The sequence below is a fragment of the Patella vulgata genome, chromosome 2 (assembly GCF_932274485.2).
Source record: "Patella vulgata chromosome 2, xgPatVulg1.2, whole genome shotgun sequence".
NCBI classification, from domain to species: Eukaryota; Metazoa; Mollusca; class Gastropoda; family Patellidae; genus Patella; species Patella vulgata.
In genome coordinates, this window is record NC_065880.2 from 57,813,555 (window position 1) to 57,832,431 (window position 18,877).

The 18,877-nt window shown below is 34.6% G+C and overlaps 2 protein-coding genes across 3 annotated transcripts in view; one reads left to right on the forward strand and one right to left on the reverse strand.

Moving 5' to 3' along the window:
- Positions 1-1,484, reverse strand: part of LOC126811205 (gamma-tubulin complex component 2) — a 123,431-nt gene extending 121,947 nt beyond the window's left edge. The window contains exon 1 of one of the 2 annotated variants that reach the window (XM_050536776.2): positions 1,200-1,479. The gene's annotated coding sequence lies outside the window, so the exon portion shown is untranslated. Of the gene's footprint in view, positions 1-1,199 lie in introns of both variants that reach the window. The other variant, XM_050536775.2, reaches the window with a different exon arrangement.
- On the forward strand, positions 1,337-17,850 carry LOC126811249 (transmembrane protein 138). The gene is made up of 5 exons (XM_050536829.2): positions 1,337-1,687; positions 10,936-11,205; positions 11,532-11,703; positions 11,920-11,998; positions 14,809-17,850. The coding sequence occupies exons 2-5, from the start codon at positions 11,081-11,083 to the stop codon at positions 14,916-14,918; spliced, it is 486 nt and encodes a 161-aa protein (XP_050392786.1). The 5' UTR covers positions 1,337-1,687; positions 10,936-11,080; the 3' UTR covers positions 14,919-17,850.
- Positions 17,851-18,877: the final 1,027 nt, after the last annotated feature.

Genomic DNA, 18,877 nt, shown 5'->3' on the forward strand with positions numbered 1-18,877 from the left:
ATTTCATCAAAATATTCTAATTAGATCCAAAGTTATGGAATTTTAAAATCCAAGATCGACGTCAAAAATGTAATCAAAATGCTCTATACCAGTCAATGCGTGGCATGGCACCAAAGTGAGTGCTTTTCAGTCATATTTGAGTGACGTCATAAGCGGTATTTTCCCTTCAGAATCGGGGGTTGGATGGCTGAATGGTTAGCGTGCGCGCGCTGTATCATAAAGTCTGTCATTGAGTCAACTGGCGGAGTTTCGAATCCCCGGTTGTACGTGACAAGGAGTAGGGTCGCCTGTCCAACCTCAAGGGTTTTCTCAGGGTCCTCCGGTTTCCTCCCACTGCTAAAGACCCCTACGCGCAAGCAAATTATTGAAATAAAATTAAACCATATGTTAGTCCCGAAATTACCTAGTTTGTGTCGAGTGGACGTTAAACCCCATTTCTCTCTCTCCCTTCAGAATCGCTAGTACCAATATTAAAACTGAAATCCGCACGTTATTGTCTGCTAAAATTTATTAAAATCGTAATAATTTGATTGATAATATGTCAAATATTTATAATCTGGATGATACCTCAAGAAAGTTTTTTTATATTTAGTCGAAATTTAGCAATTTTCAGTCATCAAAACAGATAAATCCCATTTTCTCCGTGTCTAATTGTCCGACCATATGGTATCAATTATCAACAAGCATAATAATCACAAAAATGTTATCTATCGTTTGATTGGTTCTATATCAAAATCCCCCGGTAACTAAGGTGCGGATTCACCAATGAAGTGAGTCGTAGCAATGGAAAATCTCAGGCCGTGTGACGTCAGAGTGGTATTTTCCCGCGAGCGTCTCATGTAAACAAACAGTAATTTCGCTTACATTTCGATAATTTTTTAGCCTGAATCTTTGCAGATATTGAGATTGATATTAAACTATTGCAATACAATTGCTAGTAATGCATTTACATAAAATAGTAATTCAGAATCGTAGATTGAAGTGGGGTATATTTCTGTCTCTGGCTGTCCGATTTCACGCTAAAGTCACGTGACCTGAAACCCCTACATATAATTATGTGATAATGACTGACACCAATATTGTCCTTTAACTTCGTACTATTATTACTATTACTAACCTAACCCAACCGTAAGACTGACAGGCAGACACAGATCAAATATGCGCCGTCCAAACATTGTGAATATAGTTTTTATATGCACCTTTGGCTTTAGTGAAATATTTATATCAGTGTGCTTGGTTCCCTTGAATTTAAAATCTATTCATTTCAATAACAAAAAACTCTCGTTATTTCCCGCGCTGTGCTGCCATGTTATTTCTAACTTCGGTGTCACGTGACTGCTAATTTCTGCATCTCTGCAGCCTTTTAGAGACATCAACGTTTATGGCTTCGTGGTGTATCAAAAGAGGCCAAAGGGTACAGTTAAAGAATGATACGATAATAAAGACCAATTTCCATCAACAACGAACAGGATATTTATGGATTTCAATGAAAAGACATAACGAGAAAAAACGAGAAATTGCGTTATTTTGTAGTGATAGTAAACAAGATGGAAGACAAAAACAAGATTGTACACGAAAACTGAGAAAAATTAAATTACACCTTCTGTGGAATAATCGGATGGTAAAGTTTTCAAAGCATAAATAAGAAAGCTACAAAACATTGATTGGTGGATCGAACAGTAATTGAGTAAGTCAGGAATTAACTAATTTCCACTCTCATAGCCCGTTCAGACGCTTATTTTTAAACCAGTTCATAAATTACGCTGGGGTTTTTAAGACAGCATCGTGTTGCGTTCACACGTACTATAAGCCAAACTAGTTTAACTATTCTGACCTCTTCGGTCGGAGGTTAGAGTTACTGTCTGAGTCTTGGTAAATTTTAAACAGATTTCTTCGATTATGAACAAACTACTTAACTTTGGTTATTATAAACTTACCTGTGTGTTTGTAATCAACTCCCGTTCGATAAAATCCATTGCACAACTAATTATCACAACGATGAAAACAAGTTCTCTCTTGAAAAATTGAAATATCACAAACTTTTCCCAGAGAAAAATACCAATATGGAAGATGGTTACGTCACTCTACGGAGGATATCATTTCGTATTAGGGGTGACAGCATAGGAAATTCAAGTACAATTACGACAAGAATCCATGACCACTCGGACCAAAGACCACCCGGTTCAAGACCAGTCGGACCAACTGATAGACCACTCAGCCCAAACAAATAGACTACTCGGACCATACAAAAAGACTATTCGGACCCAACAGAAAGACGACTCGGACCAATAATATAGTGTTTTTTTAATAAATTGATAATTGCGTTTGTTTTAATATGATTACTCGAACCAATAATAAAGTGTTATTTTAATAAATTGATAATTGTGTTTATTTTAATATGACTACTCGAACCAATAATAAAGTGTTATTTGAATAAATTGCTAATTGTGTGTGTTTTAATATGACTACTCGAACTAATAATAACGTGTTGTTTGAATAAATTGATAATTGTATCCCAAATCGCAAAATATCGAGAACCACACTTGTAGTCACGTTTAAAAAGGTGCATATTATAAACGTCCGGTCTTCGTATTATTATGGGCTGTTTATATTAACGCATCAAGGGCGGATAACTTGAAAACGTGTCTCCCTCCCCCCCATATATTAACCCAGTGGTAAGTGGGGTAGAACGGAATGAAACCACTGGGGATACCGCGAATGTGGAAAAAGTAAAATTAGGCCATCAGATAAGAACAGTATACCCATATATGTAGAAACTGTCAAAAGTCTGGACATACCGAGTCTCATTGCAAGAGTAAATAAGAAAAATTAGATTGATATTTTTTTTTGTCACCATTATTAATTAATTTTAAAACTAATCGTTGATTTATTTTACGTACACAAAATTGAACTAAACAACTCTAAATATAAGAATTCCGTATAAGAATTATTTGCTTCTTTGTATTGTGATTTAATAATAAATAAATAGCATATTGTCTAGCCTTATAATATAATTTAATTGGTCCGACTGGTCTTGTTTTGGTCCGACTGGTCTTAGTCCGAGTAGTCTTTGGTCCGAGTGGTCTGGATACCTACGACAATTGGCATTGAGTTTGAGCGTTCGCACACATAACTACCCGCATTTTAGTTACCGTCTTTTACATTCTAGTAAAATCTCTGCAAATTTTATAGCTTTACTTTTTGAAATATTTTGTTCTAATTATTTGATTAGCGATTCCGATGGGATAATTTACTTTTGAACACGCATGCCGCACAAACACAACTATACATTTGTTTTACGGGCTTCATCACACTTCGGTCAAAACTGTCGAATCGAGAATTAATGTTCCGCTTCTTACGGGGTCATACAGGCTTAGTAGCATTATATACCCACCCGGGCACCCAATAGGCACGTTGAGGGCTGTCGCAACACGCTTAAAGATGTTACTGAAGCGGTTATTATTCGATCGAAAGGATGCGTATAAAATTAAAAATACACTCAGAGAATTCGGAGGTAAGCTTCATGATCCTTGTTAAATTATTTATAACAGAAAGAAGATAGGATATTTATAGTTTATATATGACTTTATTTTTACGAGTATCCGTGCAATCAGTGATAATTTAATTGTGAAGAAAATTTGATAGACTGGCGATCAATGGTTTCCATATAAATCTCCTACTATGTAATTGCCTTCAATTGATATTTTTCGTCGCCCAAACCCATATACGATCAAAATGATCGCGCTGTCAAACTATCTTTCAATGTTAAGCAACCCCCGCAACAGGTATATTGGATTCGACCAATACGTCACGAAGATATTGTTGACATCGACTCTGTCGAAATTACAAGTAAATTTTCAAATTTTTCAAGAGAGAACTTGTTTTCATCGTTGTGATAATTAGTTGTGCAATGGATTTTATCGAACGGGAGTTCATTACAAACACTCAGGTAAGTTTATAATAACCAAAGTTAAGTAGTTTGTTCATAATCGAAGAAATCTGTTTAAAATTTACGATGGTTCACACAGTAATTGCGCATGGGTAGCTTCATATTCTTTATTCGGTTCTCGCACGCTTTAGATAACATTGGCACAGACATCGCAGGAATGTAACTTACTGCGTACTGCGCATGCTCTAAGCAAGCTGGAGCTGGGGTTTTTAAGCCAACCTGGTCAGACGGCTAAGATGAACCGGTTTAAAATAAAAAGCCTTCTCGAAGACAGGTCGCGAGCTGGGGTTTTTAAACTGGTTTATTTGCCCCACATGTGCGTTCAGGCGCTTAAGTTAAACTGGTTTAACGATCCCCGGGGTTTTTAAACCAGTTCAACTTAAGCGTCTGAACGGGCTATATGTCTCACTCTTCTCGAATCTGTGTCACTGAGAGTCACTCTCCCTCTCGCCGTCTCTGGCTTCTGCCAATCTGGATCTGGGCCTTGCCCCTGCTACTGGACTGGAATTAAAGGAGCTAAGTCTCTAACTCAATATCATCCAAAATCTTTGAGAATGAAAACACAAATTATTTGTCAATTTAAATCAACATTGATGTTGTGATGTTACCGGGAAAAGATGGGCTTCTGATATCCAATATTTTTAAAGACAAAATAAAAACTAGAACTGCGATGCAGTAATGACGGGTTTCACCGGTGCCACATTACCCTGGAACTTATGTCACTTCCGGTGCCAGTTACCCAGCAATATTAATTTCATTTATACATTTGTTACCATGTGTTACATATGTCAAAAAAGTGATCCTTACAAAATTTGTTACTAACTTACCGCTAAGTTAGCTGACTTTTTAATGGGAAATTTCACGACAAGGGAAGATGCTAGAAGCAATTTTTGGACATCTATATGAACGTATTGATCCAATCTATATGTCCATTGGAATCAAATATCATAATGTTAAACGAATGATAAATATAACTAACTTCAAAACAATTTGAAGGCTAATAATACAGTTTTTGCCAGAATTACATTACTTCCGGTGATAATAAAAATTTTACATTAATTCCATGAAAATATAAATGGCATAAGGCCTCACATGGTGAAATTTTTATGATAATCGACTAATAATTGACACTTTTATAGACCAAAACCTATATCTCTGCAACCGAACAAATTAGAAACCATTTTGTGATATCTGTATGGTCGTATGGGTTTTTGCTCAAATGTCGTCATTTTCAGTGACAGTGAAAATGTTAAATTGGATTGACCTAGTCAAAGGTGGCATGAGGCATCACATGGTAACAAAAATTGAAAATCGAACGATAATTGACTCTTTTACATGCACAATAACGTGAAAAGTGACGCATGCAAAATTGCCTATTTCTTTGCAAATGCGCATATTACAATCTAATTTTGACATACATTGTCCTCGTATTGATTAATGCTACAAAATTATGAAAGTTGCGTAGAAATAATTTAAAATATGAAGACGATGAATGGGTTGTAAATAGCTGATTTTTACTCCTTTTTTCAACCTTAAATCCAAATGGCGCAAATACAAAACTGATATAAAAAAAACCCAAAAACTAAGCCCGACATATTTTGCGCCTGTAGTAGGAGCATTCATCTTCATTGATAAGATTTGTAGAAATTAAGATTTTTCCTTAGGAAAAGACCTCCCGACCCGTCAAAATTTAAATTTTAGGCAAAATTACGTCACTTCCGGTGCTGACAGAAAACTTTATAGGTAGAAACAAGTTGAGAATTTGCACCAAGGAGTATATGAGCTTTTGTTTTATACAAACCGGCAATAAATAATTAATTTAGAACCCATAAACTGTAATAAAAATGCGAAAAGTCTTAAAAGGTGATCCTGACGAAATTGGTTATTTCTTTGCAAGAGAAGATGCTAGAAGCTATTTTTTGACATATTTATGATCGTATTGATCCAATCTATATTTTCATTGGAATGAAATATCATAATGGTAAACGAATACTAAATATAACTCACTTCAAAAAAATATTTGTTTTGAAGGCTAAAAATACAGTTTTTGCTAAAATGACATTACTTCCGGTGATAATGAAAATGTTAAATTAGTTCTATGAAATCATAAATGGCATAAGGCATCACATGGTGAAAATTGTATGAAAATCAAATAATAATTTACACTTTCATAGACCAAAAGCCTTGAAAAGTGACTTGAAGAAAATCGTCTATTTCCCTGAATCCGTACGAGTTAGAAACATTTTTATGGTATCTGTATGGTCGTATGGGTTCATTCTATTTGTTGATTGGAATCAAATATAATAATTTTAAAAACATTACAGATCAGACTCATTTGAATAAAATATCAGTTTTGAAGGCTAAAAATACAGTTTTTGACCAAAAGACGTCATTTCTGGTGATGGTAAAAATGTTAAATTGGCTTGACCTAGTACAAATTGGCATAAGGCATCAAATGGTAAAAACAAATTGAAAATCGAATGATAATTGACTCTTTTACAAGCAAATAATTTGAAACATGACGCATGCAAAAATTGCCTGTTTCTCGGCAACCGCTCATATTACAAACTAATTTTCACATACATTCTCTTCGTATGGATTATTGCTACGAGTTTATGAAAGTTACGAAGAAATATTTTAAAATATGAAGACTCTGAATGGGTTGTAAATAGCTTAATTTTACACCATTTTTCACCTTTTAATCGAAATAGCCCGAAAACGAAATCGAAATTAAGAAAACTGAGTACGATGTTTTGTGCACATTTGCATGGCGCATCCTTTTGGTAATATCAAATTTTGAAAAAATAATATTTGCTTTCAAAAAGTGGTACCGAACTGTCAAAATTATAGATTTTGTTAAAATTATGTCACTTCCGATGCATACGGTAAGAAACAAAATGACATTTTGGAAAAATGAGCATATGCACTTTATTTTAAACAAATCGAACAATAAATAATCAATCTAGGACCAAAAAACTGAATTAGCCAATGGCGGCTAACGCAAATTACTGAGACAAAAATTGTTCACATTTGTGCTCAAATCAGATGACCCTTTAGCCCTGGATAAAATACCATAAAGAAATATCCATTAATAAAAAAAAAATTTGTAAAATTTTAAAATTTGGCGCCTAATATCTCCGAAGATTCATCAAAAATCAAAAATCTAAAGACCCGTAGCTATGTGCCTTGTCTCTGGCTATGTCAAAATGTATCAAATGGTAAAATCCGGCAATTATTGTTATTATTACGGCAATATTTAGAAAAAAACAACTTCGGTGATTTCGGACATTTCGCATTGTCGCAGAATGTTCGAAATAGATTTAATCGCTAAGTCATGCCATCTTTCCTGAAAAACCAAAGATATCGGATTGATCCGACAAGTAGTTTCTGAGATATACTCAAGTGGAAAATAAAACGGCCAACGTGTTGGATGATTGTTTTTTTTGTAAAAACAATCATCACTAGAACTGCGACGCAGTAATGACAGGTTTCACCGGTGGCACGTCACCCTTAAACCTATTTCACTATCGGTACCAATGAAACCATTAAACAGGTTTCCACATAAGCATTGCACACATCAAATAAAATGGACGCAGAATCAAACAAATCCAGCAATATCAATTTATTTTATACATTTGTTACATGTAAGTGTACAGTACTTCCGGTGATAATGAAAATGTTCAATTAGTTTTATGAAATCAGAAATGGCAAAAGGCATCACATGGTGAATATTTTATGTAAATCGAATAATAATTGCCACTTTTATAGACCAAAAACCTTTAAGAGTGACTTGTAGAAAATTGTCTATTTCTCTAAAACCGTACAAGTTAGAAAGCATTTTTTGGTATCTGTATGATTGTGTGGGTTCAATCTATTTGTTAATTGGAATCAAATATCATAATTTTAAAAAGATTACAAATCAGACTCATTTGAATAAAATATCTGTTTTGAAGGCTAAAAATACAGTTTTTGGCAAAATGACGTTACTTCCGGTAATATTGAAAATCTTTAATTACTTGTATGAAATCGTAAATGGCATAAAGTATCACACACTGAAAATATTATGAAAATCGAATAATAATTGACACTTTTATGGACCAAAAACCTTGAAAAGTCACCTGTTGAAAATCGTCTGTTTCTCTGCAACAGAACAAGTTAGAAACCATTTTGTGATATCTATATGATCGTATGGGTTCGTTCTATTAGTTGATTGGAATCAAATATCAAAATTTAAAAAAAAATATAAAATACGACTCATTTGACTAAATTATTGGTTTTGAAGGCTATAAATACAGTTTTTGCCAAAATTATGTCATTTCAGGTGACACTGAAAATGTTAAATTGGTTTGACCTAATTAAAGTTTGGTGTCATTTTTATGAAAATCCAATAATAATTGGCTCTTGTACAGGCAAAATAGCGTAAAAAGTGACTTATGCAAAATTGGTCATTTCTCGGTAAATACTCATATTACAAACTAATTTTGACATAGATTCTCTTCGTATGGATTAATTCTACAAGTTTATGAAAGTTGCGAAGGAATATTTTGAAATATGAACAGCCTGAATGGGTTGTAAATACAATAATGTAGCTCATTTTTACACCTTTTTTCACCTTTAAATCGAAATGATCCGAAAACGAAATAAAAATTAAAAAAACTGAGCGCGATGATTTCTGCGCATTAACAGTCATACCAGATTTGAAAAAAATAATATTTGCTTTCAAAAAGTGGTACCGAACTCTCAAAATTGCAGTTTTTGCTAAATTTATGTTACTTCCGTTGGCGAAAGGAAAATGTACCGGTAACAAAAAAAATGACATTTTGGACCGCGGAACATATGAACTTTGTTTTATACAAATCAAACAATAAATAATTAATCCAGGACTGAAAAACTGAATTAGCCAATGGGGGACAAGGAAAAATACGGTGACAAAAAATGTTGACATTTTTTGTCAAATCAGACGACCCCTTAACCCTGGGTAAAATGCCATAAAAAATTATTCATTAATAAAAAAGTTTTTTGTCAAAATTTAAATTTTCAAAATTTGGCGCCTAATTTGGCGATACGCAGTGTGAAACCCTAATAATCTTAACAAAAACAATAGTGTTTCACACAAGCTTCACAGTGTGAAACCCTAAAAATTACCATTGGTACACGAATCGTGTACCATAATGCGTTTCACTCCAATTTTTAACAAGGGACTTGAAGAACGAGGCTAAACGGTGGCGCATAATTCTTAGTCTTATCTGGAGAGCATATGCAATACACGCTATGTAGACTAGAATAACCAGACGCTAGAGATTTACTTTCGATTGAGACTTCAGGCGTATTTCGCCGAACATAACTGATTTGAAATGAGAGTAAAGACGGAAATGATTGAATGTAAGTCAAATGTTGGCATTTTGCATGACTTTGTTGCTCATCCAGACTAATAATTAGACTGATAAATAACTTTTTCTTTGAATCTGGTCAGACGCTTTACAAACACGAAACAGCTCAGTCAGTGTCTGAGTGTGAGTGTCACAGTGTGATTAGACTATCGCCACCGTAGTTCAGCTCTGAACGTAGGTCTCATTACACTCGCCCTGTACGTTCAGGGACTGTCCTATTGAATCCTGGGGATCACGTGGCTAAGTGGGTAAGACGCTAGCTCGCTAGCCTGGAGGTCGGGTGTTCGATCCCTGCATTGGCCGAGAAAGTTCATCCAGATTTTCCGACGTGGTTCTCCCTTTTCAGTGATGCTTGACGGAGGGGCTGACAAGGATAGCTGTCTAGTCGTTCGGATGGGACGAAAAACCGAGGTACCGTGTACACATTGGCGTGCACGTAAAAGATCCCTTGGCAGTTGGAATTCGATATAAGAGTAGGCCGTAGTGCCGCTGTCCGGGCAAAATTTCCCTCATAGCACACTGTATGGCGTATGCCCGTCTTCATTAGCCCAGGTTAGGAGCAGAACAGTAGGACGTTAAACTCCATTTCATTTCATTTCCTATTGAATCCTTGTCAATAATCTAATCGCTTCCCAGTCGATTTTACTGGGCAACTTTTTACTGCTAAACGGTCATGTGTCAGTCCCTGTTGCACCTTTTTATTAGTAAAAAGTTGCCCAGTAAAAGTTGGAGCTTGATAACTTTGATTCAAGTTGAATGAAAGTGCAGTGAAACTTTGTGTATAGTTTCATTACATCAATATCTTGACTAAGTTAGATGATGAACATTTTCTGCTTAGGGTAAGTAGAGACTTCAATCAGATTGTTTGAGACTTTGGAACACAATAACTCTCCTTTTAACTGAAGTAGAATGTTCCAACTTGGTGTAGGTGTCTATTACTAAATTAGGTAAATGCTTTGACCGTTTTCGATCATGCACAACTTCCACTAAAGTTAAGCAGAGATAAGCAATTTTGGAACACGATAACCTTGGTTCTAATTGGGTGAGAGTGATGAAACTCAAAGTATAGATTTATTATATCAATAATTGACTGAGAATTTTCTTATTAGACTAACGTACCAATAAGCAATTTGATTGGTCAAGACTTTGGAACATGACAACTCTGCTTTTAATTGAGGTAGAATATTTTAACTTGGTGTAGATGTCCATTAGGTGAATGTCTTGACTGAGTTCAATGATTAACATTTTCCGCTAAAGCTAAGCAGAGCTAAGCAATTTCATTGGTCGATGCTTTGGGACAAGATAACTTTTATTCGAACTTATGGAGTGATGAATCTTAGTGTAGAGGTTCACTACCGGGTACCTCAAAACCTTGACTGAGTTACATCGTGAAGAATTTGTTGCCTGTACTAAGTATAGATAATGAGTTTGATTGCTTGATACTTTTCAAAAAGATAAATGTGCAATTAATTAATATGTGTCATCTATTTATTTTGGTATTGCGACGGAGGACATCAGCCTCACTGTTGGCTTGTTCACAGTATTATAACCCTTTCCTATAGTTTAATTCTCAATCATTTTTTTTCTTTTCTTCAGGTTAGCTGTAATACAAAAATGAGTGAATGTGGCGGTGACTGGGAAATGTCTGAGGACACCTTTTAACAATACGAGAAGAATTAGAATAGAATACCAATGCTTCCTTTACCTTGAATTTATTTAAATGTGCTAGAATTATATCACAATGTTAGTTAGTAGGTATCAACCTATCCTATATCTGCAGTATTTATTGCTGTTGATAGACCTGGTGATGAACTCTTTTAATGAGATGTTAAGATTTGAAAATGTGATCCTGTTAGTGCTTTATGTGTAAGTAGAAAAATATTTTAGTTTTTCATAATATGTTGTAATGGATGTAAACATCTAGTGGTTGTTGTTGAGCTAGGTCTTTGGTAGTTTTGTGTCCTAATAATAATATCAGGATAATGAAACTTAAATCAAAAGAGAAATCCTCGGGGGAGGGGGGGGGGGGGTGACAGAATGGTATAATGCATGCGCTTTAGATCTTAGTGTGCACTTTATGGTATGTCATTGAGTCAAGTGATGTGGTTCTGATTCCAAACTTGTACATGACAAGGAGTAGGGTTTGATATACAACTATACTTCTTTCACTGCTTTATTTCCTCTCCTTTCAGAATACAAGACGTATGTATAGTTTTTGCTGTAATTGTAGTGTTTCTTCTGTTCTTCAATACATACATCTTCCAAGCTGGTTTAGTTAACATTCTTGTCAACAAATTTAAAGTGGCAATATTAGTGACATTTGTTTACTTTATACTGTGTGTAGCCTTACATGTTTGGGGAATGGTAAGTTCAGTTTGAATTTCAAAATATTGTTTATAAAATTCAAACTTTGAATCCTTTTGCTATCTATTCTATAATATTTAAAAAAAAATTGTAGCTTATGTTACCATAGTTTCAAAAGAAATGGGAGAGAAGGACAGAGTTTCTGAAATCTTTAGATCTAATTTGATAAAATATTTATCAGATCTACTGTTCCTAACTCTTCATAATTTATTACAGACAATAAGATGGGATGAACCAAATATGTTTGTTTGGGATAGAACTGGTTATAGAGTTTTACATATTTTCCAAAGAACAGGTAAATTATTATCCCACACCTAATATTCTTTACATACTATAACCCAAACTAGTTTAACTATTCTGACCTCATCGGTCAGAAGTTAGAGTTAACTACGCATCGACAAATACCATTCCTTGGCATATGTGTACACATCTGGTCAAAAATTCTGCGAAAATTGTTGAAACTATACCTTTCCACAAGTACTTTTGGATGGTGTCCTCTCACACAGAAATGTGTTTCCTCATCTCCCCAATTCACTCCTCCATTTTAACTGGCATTATTGCTTCAATATTAGTTACTGCACATGCCCAAAGCAAGCTGTTGCTGAGGATTTTAAGCCCACCCGTTCAGACAGCCAAGATAAACCAGTTTAGAATAAAAAGCCTTCTCGAAGACAGGTCTTGAGCTGTTTTTTTATACGCCCACATTTTCATGTGGACGTATATTGTCGTCGCCCCTGTCTGTCCGTCCACAATTGTTTGTGGACACTCTACAGGTCACAATTTTTATCCGATTTTGACGAAACTTGAAATATAGGTTTATCTCCAAAAGATCTCGGCTGCTTTCGATATGGGCATGTATCGGATCGAAACTTCATTGATTATGGCCCCTGTTTGTACGAAAAATCACGTTTTTAAATTGTGGACCCTATAGAGGTCACAATTTTTATCCGATTTTGTTGAAACTTGAAATGTAAGTTTATAACCCAAAGATCTTGGTTCCTTTCAATATTCGCGCATATCGGACCGTACTTCCTGAATTATGGCCCCTGATTGTACGAAAAATCACGTTTTTAGCTTGTGGACCCTATAGAGGTCATAATTTTTATCCGATTTAAAAAACCGTATTATTATATCACCGTTACACCCTAAGGACGACTGAGTTCGAATTTCGTGAAAATTGGCCTAGAATTGACAGACAAAATGGCTGCCATTCGTTCTCAAATAGCGTAAAAATACGGTATATCAAGGTTGTGGACCCTATAGAGGTCACAATTTTTATCCGATTTTGTTGAAACTTGAAATGTAAGTTTATAACCCAAAGATCTCGGTTCCTTTCGATATTCGCGCATATCGGACCGTAACTTCCTGAATTATGGCCCCTGATTGTACGAAAAATCGCGTTATTACCTTGTGGACCTTGTAGAGGTCATAATTTTTAAAAACACGTATCATTATATCACCGTTACACCCTAAGGACGGCTGAGTTTGAATTTCGTGCAAATCGGCCCAAAGCTGACAGACAAAATGGCCGCCCTTCGTTCTCAAATGGCGTAAAAATATGGTATATCAGGGTTGTGGACACAATGGAGGTCACAATTTTAATCCGATTTTGTTGAAACTTGAAATGTAAGTTTATAACCCAAAGATCTTGGTTCCTTTCGATATTCGCGCATATCGGACAGTAACTTCCTGAATTATGGCCCCTGATTGTACGAAAAATCGCGTTATTACCTTGTGGACCTTGTAGAGGTCATAATTTTTATCCGATTTTAAAAACCGTATTATTATATCACCGTTACACCCTAAGGACGGCTGAGTTTGTATTTCGTGAAAACCGGCCCAGAATTGACAGACAAAATGGCCACCGTTCTCAAATAGCGTAAAAATATGGTATATCAAGGTTGTGGATCCTATGGAGGTCACAATTTTTATCCGATTTTGTTGAAACTTGAAATGTAAGTTTATAACACAAAGATCTCGCTTCCTTTCAATATTTGCACATATCAAATTGTAATTTCCTGAATTATGGCCCTTGATTGTAGGAAAAATCACTTTCTTTTTAGCTTGTTCTCTATCCATCCCTAGAATGGCAGCCACTGGTTTTTTTTTCCGATTTTAAAAACCGTTTAGATCACCATTCCACCATAATGAAGGTTGAATCGAAATAAGACTGCCCGACAAAATGGACGCTCTTTGTATGGACCCTCTAGAGGTCACTATTTTTATCCAAGTTTGATGAAACTTAAAACATATCTTTATATTCCAAAAATCTCAGTCCCCTTTGATATTTGTGCATTTCAGACCATAACTTTCTGGATTATGGCCCCTGATTGTACAAAAAATCGTTTTTGTTTTTAGCTTGTTCTCTATCCATCTCTTGCAAAATGTGGGCGTATCCTGCCTGGCAGCCGCTGTTTTTTTTAACCAATTCAATTTGAGCGTCTGAACGGGCTATTAGGTATTGTTTGGAAACTTTGTACACACACTAACCTGTTATAGCAGTTGTACCTTTTGCTAATAAGAAATTTTGTGGATTTAATAATTTGTGTGTTTCCATGGTATACTTTTTGGTATACAGTACAATGTTTATTCTGGAGCATATCTCATAAACGGTTAAAGATATCTTTATGCAACATTGTACACACATCAACATATTATAGTAGTTGTGCCTTTTGCTAATTAATAATTTATTCAAGATTTTTTCATGCAACAACATACCTTTATATCTTTATGAAACTTTGTACATACTTTAGCCTATTATAGTAAATACCGGTATATGACTTTTGCTAATACAAGATTTCTCAGTTGAATAGATTTTGTATTTACATGGAAACAAATTTTATACAATTATTTATTTATTATTCCAGAACATGTCTAATAAACCATTTAAGATATCTTTATGAAACTTTTTCAGATCTCAGTTGAATTACTTGACTTTTGTAAGCACTGATTATTCTACAACACATCTCCCATTCAAGATATCTTTAGTTTTATAACCATATATGCATGCCAATCTGCTAATTGTTTACTCAATATTCAAGCATTGGTTCCCTGTATTTTGTATACCATGTACTTCTTATATAAGTTTGTGTATTTCAATTTCAGGAGCGGTTTTATACTATTATTACTATAAAAGAACTGCATTAAAATTAGGTGATCCACGTTTCTATCAGGATTCTGATTGGATAAGAAAAGAATTTGAAAGAAGACGATGAGTGATATTTCATGTGAATGTTTCTAGGAATAAGTGAATGATATACTCATTGTCTACTGGATTATCACATAAATTTCAATTGTATGTGAAAGATTTCCCTCCAGAGTACACATGACACCGGCATAAATATATTGAATTACTATTAAATCAAACATTGAATGATAATATTGTATTTACATATTTTAATTTGTTTATTTTTTTAATATAAAATGATTTAATTTTTGGAACCTTGTGCATTAATGATTTTATATAACAAAAGCCACAAGTACTCCTAATCTATCTTCTTTTTTTTTCTTAACACTATCTGTTCTACTCATTTATTTCTAAGAAAAATGTTTGGAGAATTTTTATTTTATGTACAAACATTTAGAATAGTAAATGACTGGAATAATGGTTGTAATTTTCCAAACATAGATCAAAAAAAATGACAGTGCAAGTCTTAAATACATAGATAGTAGAAAGAATCCAATTTTCCGATTGTTGTTATACGCCCACATTTTAATGTGGACGTATATTGTCGTCGCCCCTGTCCGTCCGGACGTAAGTATGTCTGGACATCCGTCCGTCCACAATTGTTTGTGGACTCACTACAGGTCACAATTCTTATCCGATTTTGATGAAATATGAAATATAGGTTTATCCCTAAAAGATCTCGGCTGCTTTCGATATTGGCATGTATCGGATCGAAACTTCATGGATTATGGCCCCTGATTGTACAAAAAATCATGTTTTTAGCTTGTGGAGCCTGTAGAGATCACAATTTTGAAAGAATTTTGATGAAACTTGACATGCATGTTTATAACCCAAAGATCTTGGTTCCTTTCGAGATATGCGCCCATTGGAACGTAACTTCCTGAATTATTATCCGATTTAAAAAAACGTTTAATTATATCACCGTTACACCGTAAGGAAGGTTGAGTTGGAATTTTGTGAAAATCAGACCAAAATTGCCGGACAAAATGGCCACCGTTTGTACGCGAATAGTGTAAAAATATGGTATATCAAGGTTGTGGACCCTGTAGAGGTCACAATTTTAATTTGATTTTGATGAAACTTGAAATGTATGTTTATAACCTAAAGATCTTTGTTCCTTTCGATATTTTGGCATATCGGATCGTAACATCCTTAATTATGGCCCCTGATTATACGAAAAATCACCTTTTTATACTCCCACATTTTCATGTGGACGTATATTGTCGTCGCCCCTGTCCGTCCGTCCACAATTGTTTGTGGACACTCTACAGGTCACAATTCTTATCTGATTTTGACGAAACTTGAAATATAGGTTTATCACCAAAAGATCTTGGCTGCTTTCGATATGGGCATGTATCGGATCGAAACTTCATTGATTATGGCCCCTGTTTGTACGAAAAATCACGTTTTTAAATTGTGGACCCTATAGAGGTCACAATTTTTATCCGATTTTGTTGAAACTTGAAATGCAAGTTTATAACCCAAAGATCTCGGTTCCTTTCGATATTTGCACATATCGGATTGTACGGAAAATCGCGTTTTTAGCTTGTGGACCCATTAGAGGTCATAATTTTTACACCCTAAGGACAGCTGAGTTCAAATTTTGTTCAAACTTGAAATGTAAGTTTATAATCCAAAGATCTCGGTTCCTTTCGATATTCGTGCATATCGGACCATAACTTCCTGAATTATGGCCTCCGATTGTACGAAAAATCGCTTTCTTTTTAGCTTGTTTTCTATCCATTTCTCGCAAATGTGGGCGTATCCTGCCTGGCAGCCGCTGGTTGTCCGATTTGATGAAACTTAAAACATATCTTTATATCCCAAAGATCTCAGTCCCTTTTGATATTTGCACAGTTCAGGCCATAACTTTCTGCATTATTGCCCCTGATTGTTTTTAGCGTGTCCTCTATCCATCTCTTGGAAAATCTGGGCGTATCCTGTCTGGCAGCCGCTGGTTTAGCTTGTGGTCCCTCTGGAGGTCACAATTATTAACGGATTTTAAAAAAAACGTTTAATTATATCACCATTACACCGTAATGAAGGTTGAGTTCGAATTTCGTGAAAATCGGATGAAAACTGCCGGACAAAATAGCCGCCGCCTGTACATGAATAGTATAAAAATATGGTATATCAAGGTTGAAGACCCTGTAGAGGTCACAATTTTAATCTGATTTTAATGAAACTTTAAATGCATGTTTATAACCCAAAGATCTTGGTTCCTTTCGATATTTGCACATAGCAGATCTTAACTGCCTGAATTATGGTTCCTGATTGTACGTGAAATCGCCGATTTTAGCTTGTGGTCCCTCTGGAGGTCACAATTATTATCCGAAGGTTGAGCTCGAATTTCGTGAAATCGGACCAAAACTGTTGGACAAAATTGCCGTCGCTTTTACGCGAATTGTGTAAAAATATGGTATATCAAGGTTGTGGACCCTGTAGAGGTCACAATTTTAAGCTGATTTTGATGAAACTTGAAATGCATGTTTATAACCCAAAGATCTTGGTTCCTTTCAATATTTGCACATATCAAATTGTAACGTCATGAATTATGGCCCTTGATTGAAGGAAAAATCTCTTTCTTTTTAGCTTGTTCTCTATCCATCTCTCAAAAATGTGGGCGTATCCTGCCTGGCAGCCGCTGGTTAGTCCAATATATCATCAAATCACATGGTTTGTATGCAGGAAGACATCTTTAAGATAAAGGAAATACCTCAGTTTTAAGTTGAAAGTTTGAATATAAGACAAAATATTAGGCAGTTGAAATTTTTTTCACTTTTGTCTGAAATTTTTATTTGCTATAGAATTTGGAATGAAATCTGATACTGGCAATAGCCCCGTTATAACTGCTTAAACTATTAATCCTGTTCATTGATAATGAAAAGTGAAGTTGTGAATTACCTTTTATATTGTATATAATGTATTTTAATAATAAAAAAAATCTTATTTATTTACAATGGATTTAATTAATTTTTCAATAATGGGGATTTAAAGTAGCAAGAAGCATATAGGTGTCATAGCACTCATAGCTTCTTTGGACACCAAGCTGATATCATTTAACATTTAAATGGTATAAGATAAGATAAGATTTTATTGTATCGAAACATCCATTGAGGACAGCATACAATATAAACATGTACATAAATGTATAACAATATGACAAATAATATATATATTTACAAACAAGACAAATGATAATTTTAATCTAGGTTGCACATTCATTAACAGGACAAACAGTATGATAATCATCTCAGAATACACATTTATCTCAAACTGGTCTGATAGTGACACAACATTCAACACAAGTATGATGAATGGGTATAAATATAATAAATAAATAAATAACAGAAAGACTTAGTATAGGTGTTGACATTGGAATATGGTATAGGAATGCTAGAAGCATTACATGAATCAAGTAATAAAACATGGGATGAAATTTATTAATACATGGAAATCTCGATAATAATTTTGATACAAAAGATAGTGACACATGTAGCTCTATACAATTTATGTTCTTAGATTCATTGCATGAAATACAAATGCACTAACTGATTTTACAACTGTTTTGGGTGGGTTAAATAGATTTTCTAGAGAATAGGGTAGATAATTATCTGTAAATGTTGGGTATATGTGAACGGTATGTAAATTTTCATACAATGGACATTCTAGTAAAAAAATGTGCTTCATCTTCAGTTTTGTGCATAGAGCATTGTTGGCATATTCTTAGATCTGAGGGGACATTTTTGTATCTGCTCATTTCAATTTGAAGTGAGTGCGGTCATGGCTGTTTTAAAGTTCTTATAGGTTTATAGATTTTCGTTTTAAATAAACCGTAAGTCCTAAGTTTTATAGTTTTAAATGGGCTGGAGTGATATGATTCAGTGAAAAGGAAGTTGAATTTGGATTGAAGTGATGTTTTGATTTTAGTGAGGTTTGACGGATTTATATTGAAATAATTTATTAAGTATGTTATAGAGGCAGTCC

Excerpts from the sequence above, each read along its gene's own strand:
- LOC126811249 (XM_050536829.2), top strand. The coding sequence starts at position 11,081 with ATGTTAGTTAGTAGGTATCAACCTATCCTATATCTGCAGTATTTATTG. Across the intron at positions 11,206-11,531 it reads ATCCTGTTAGTGCTTTATGT|AATACAAGACGTATGTATAG; the intron begins GTAAGTAGAAAA and ends CTCTCCTTTCAG. Across the intron at positions 11,999-14,808 it reads ACATATTTTCCAAAGAACAG|GAGCGGTTTTATACTATTAT; the intron begins GTAAATTATTAT and ends TTTCAATTTCAG.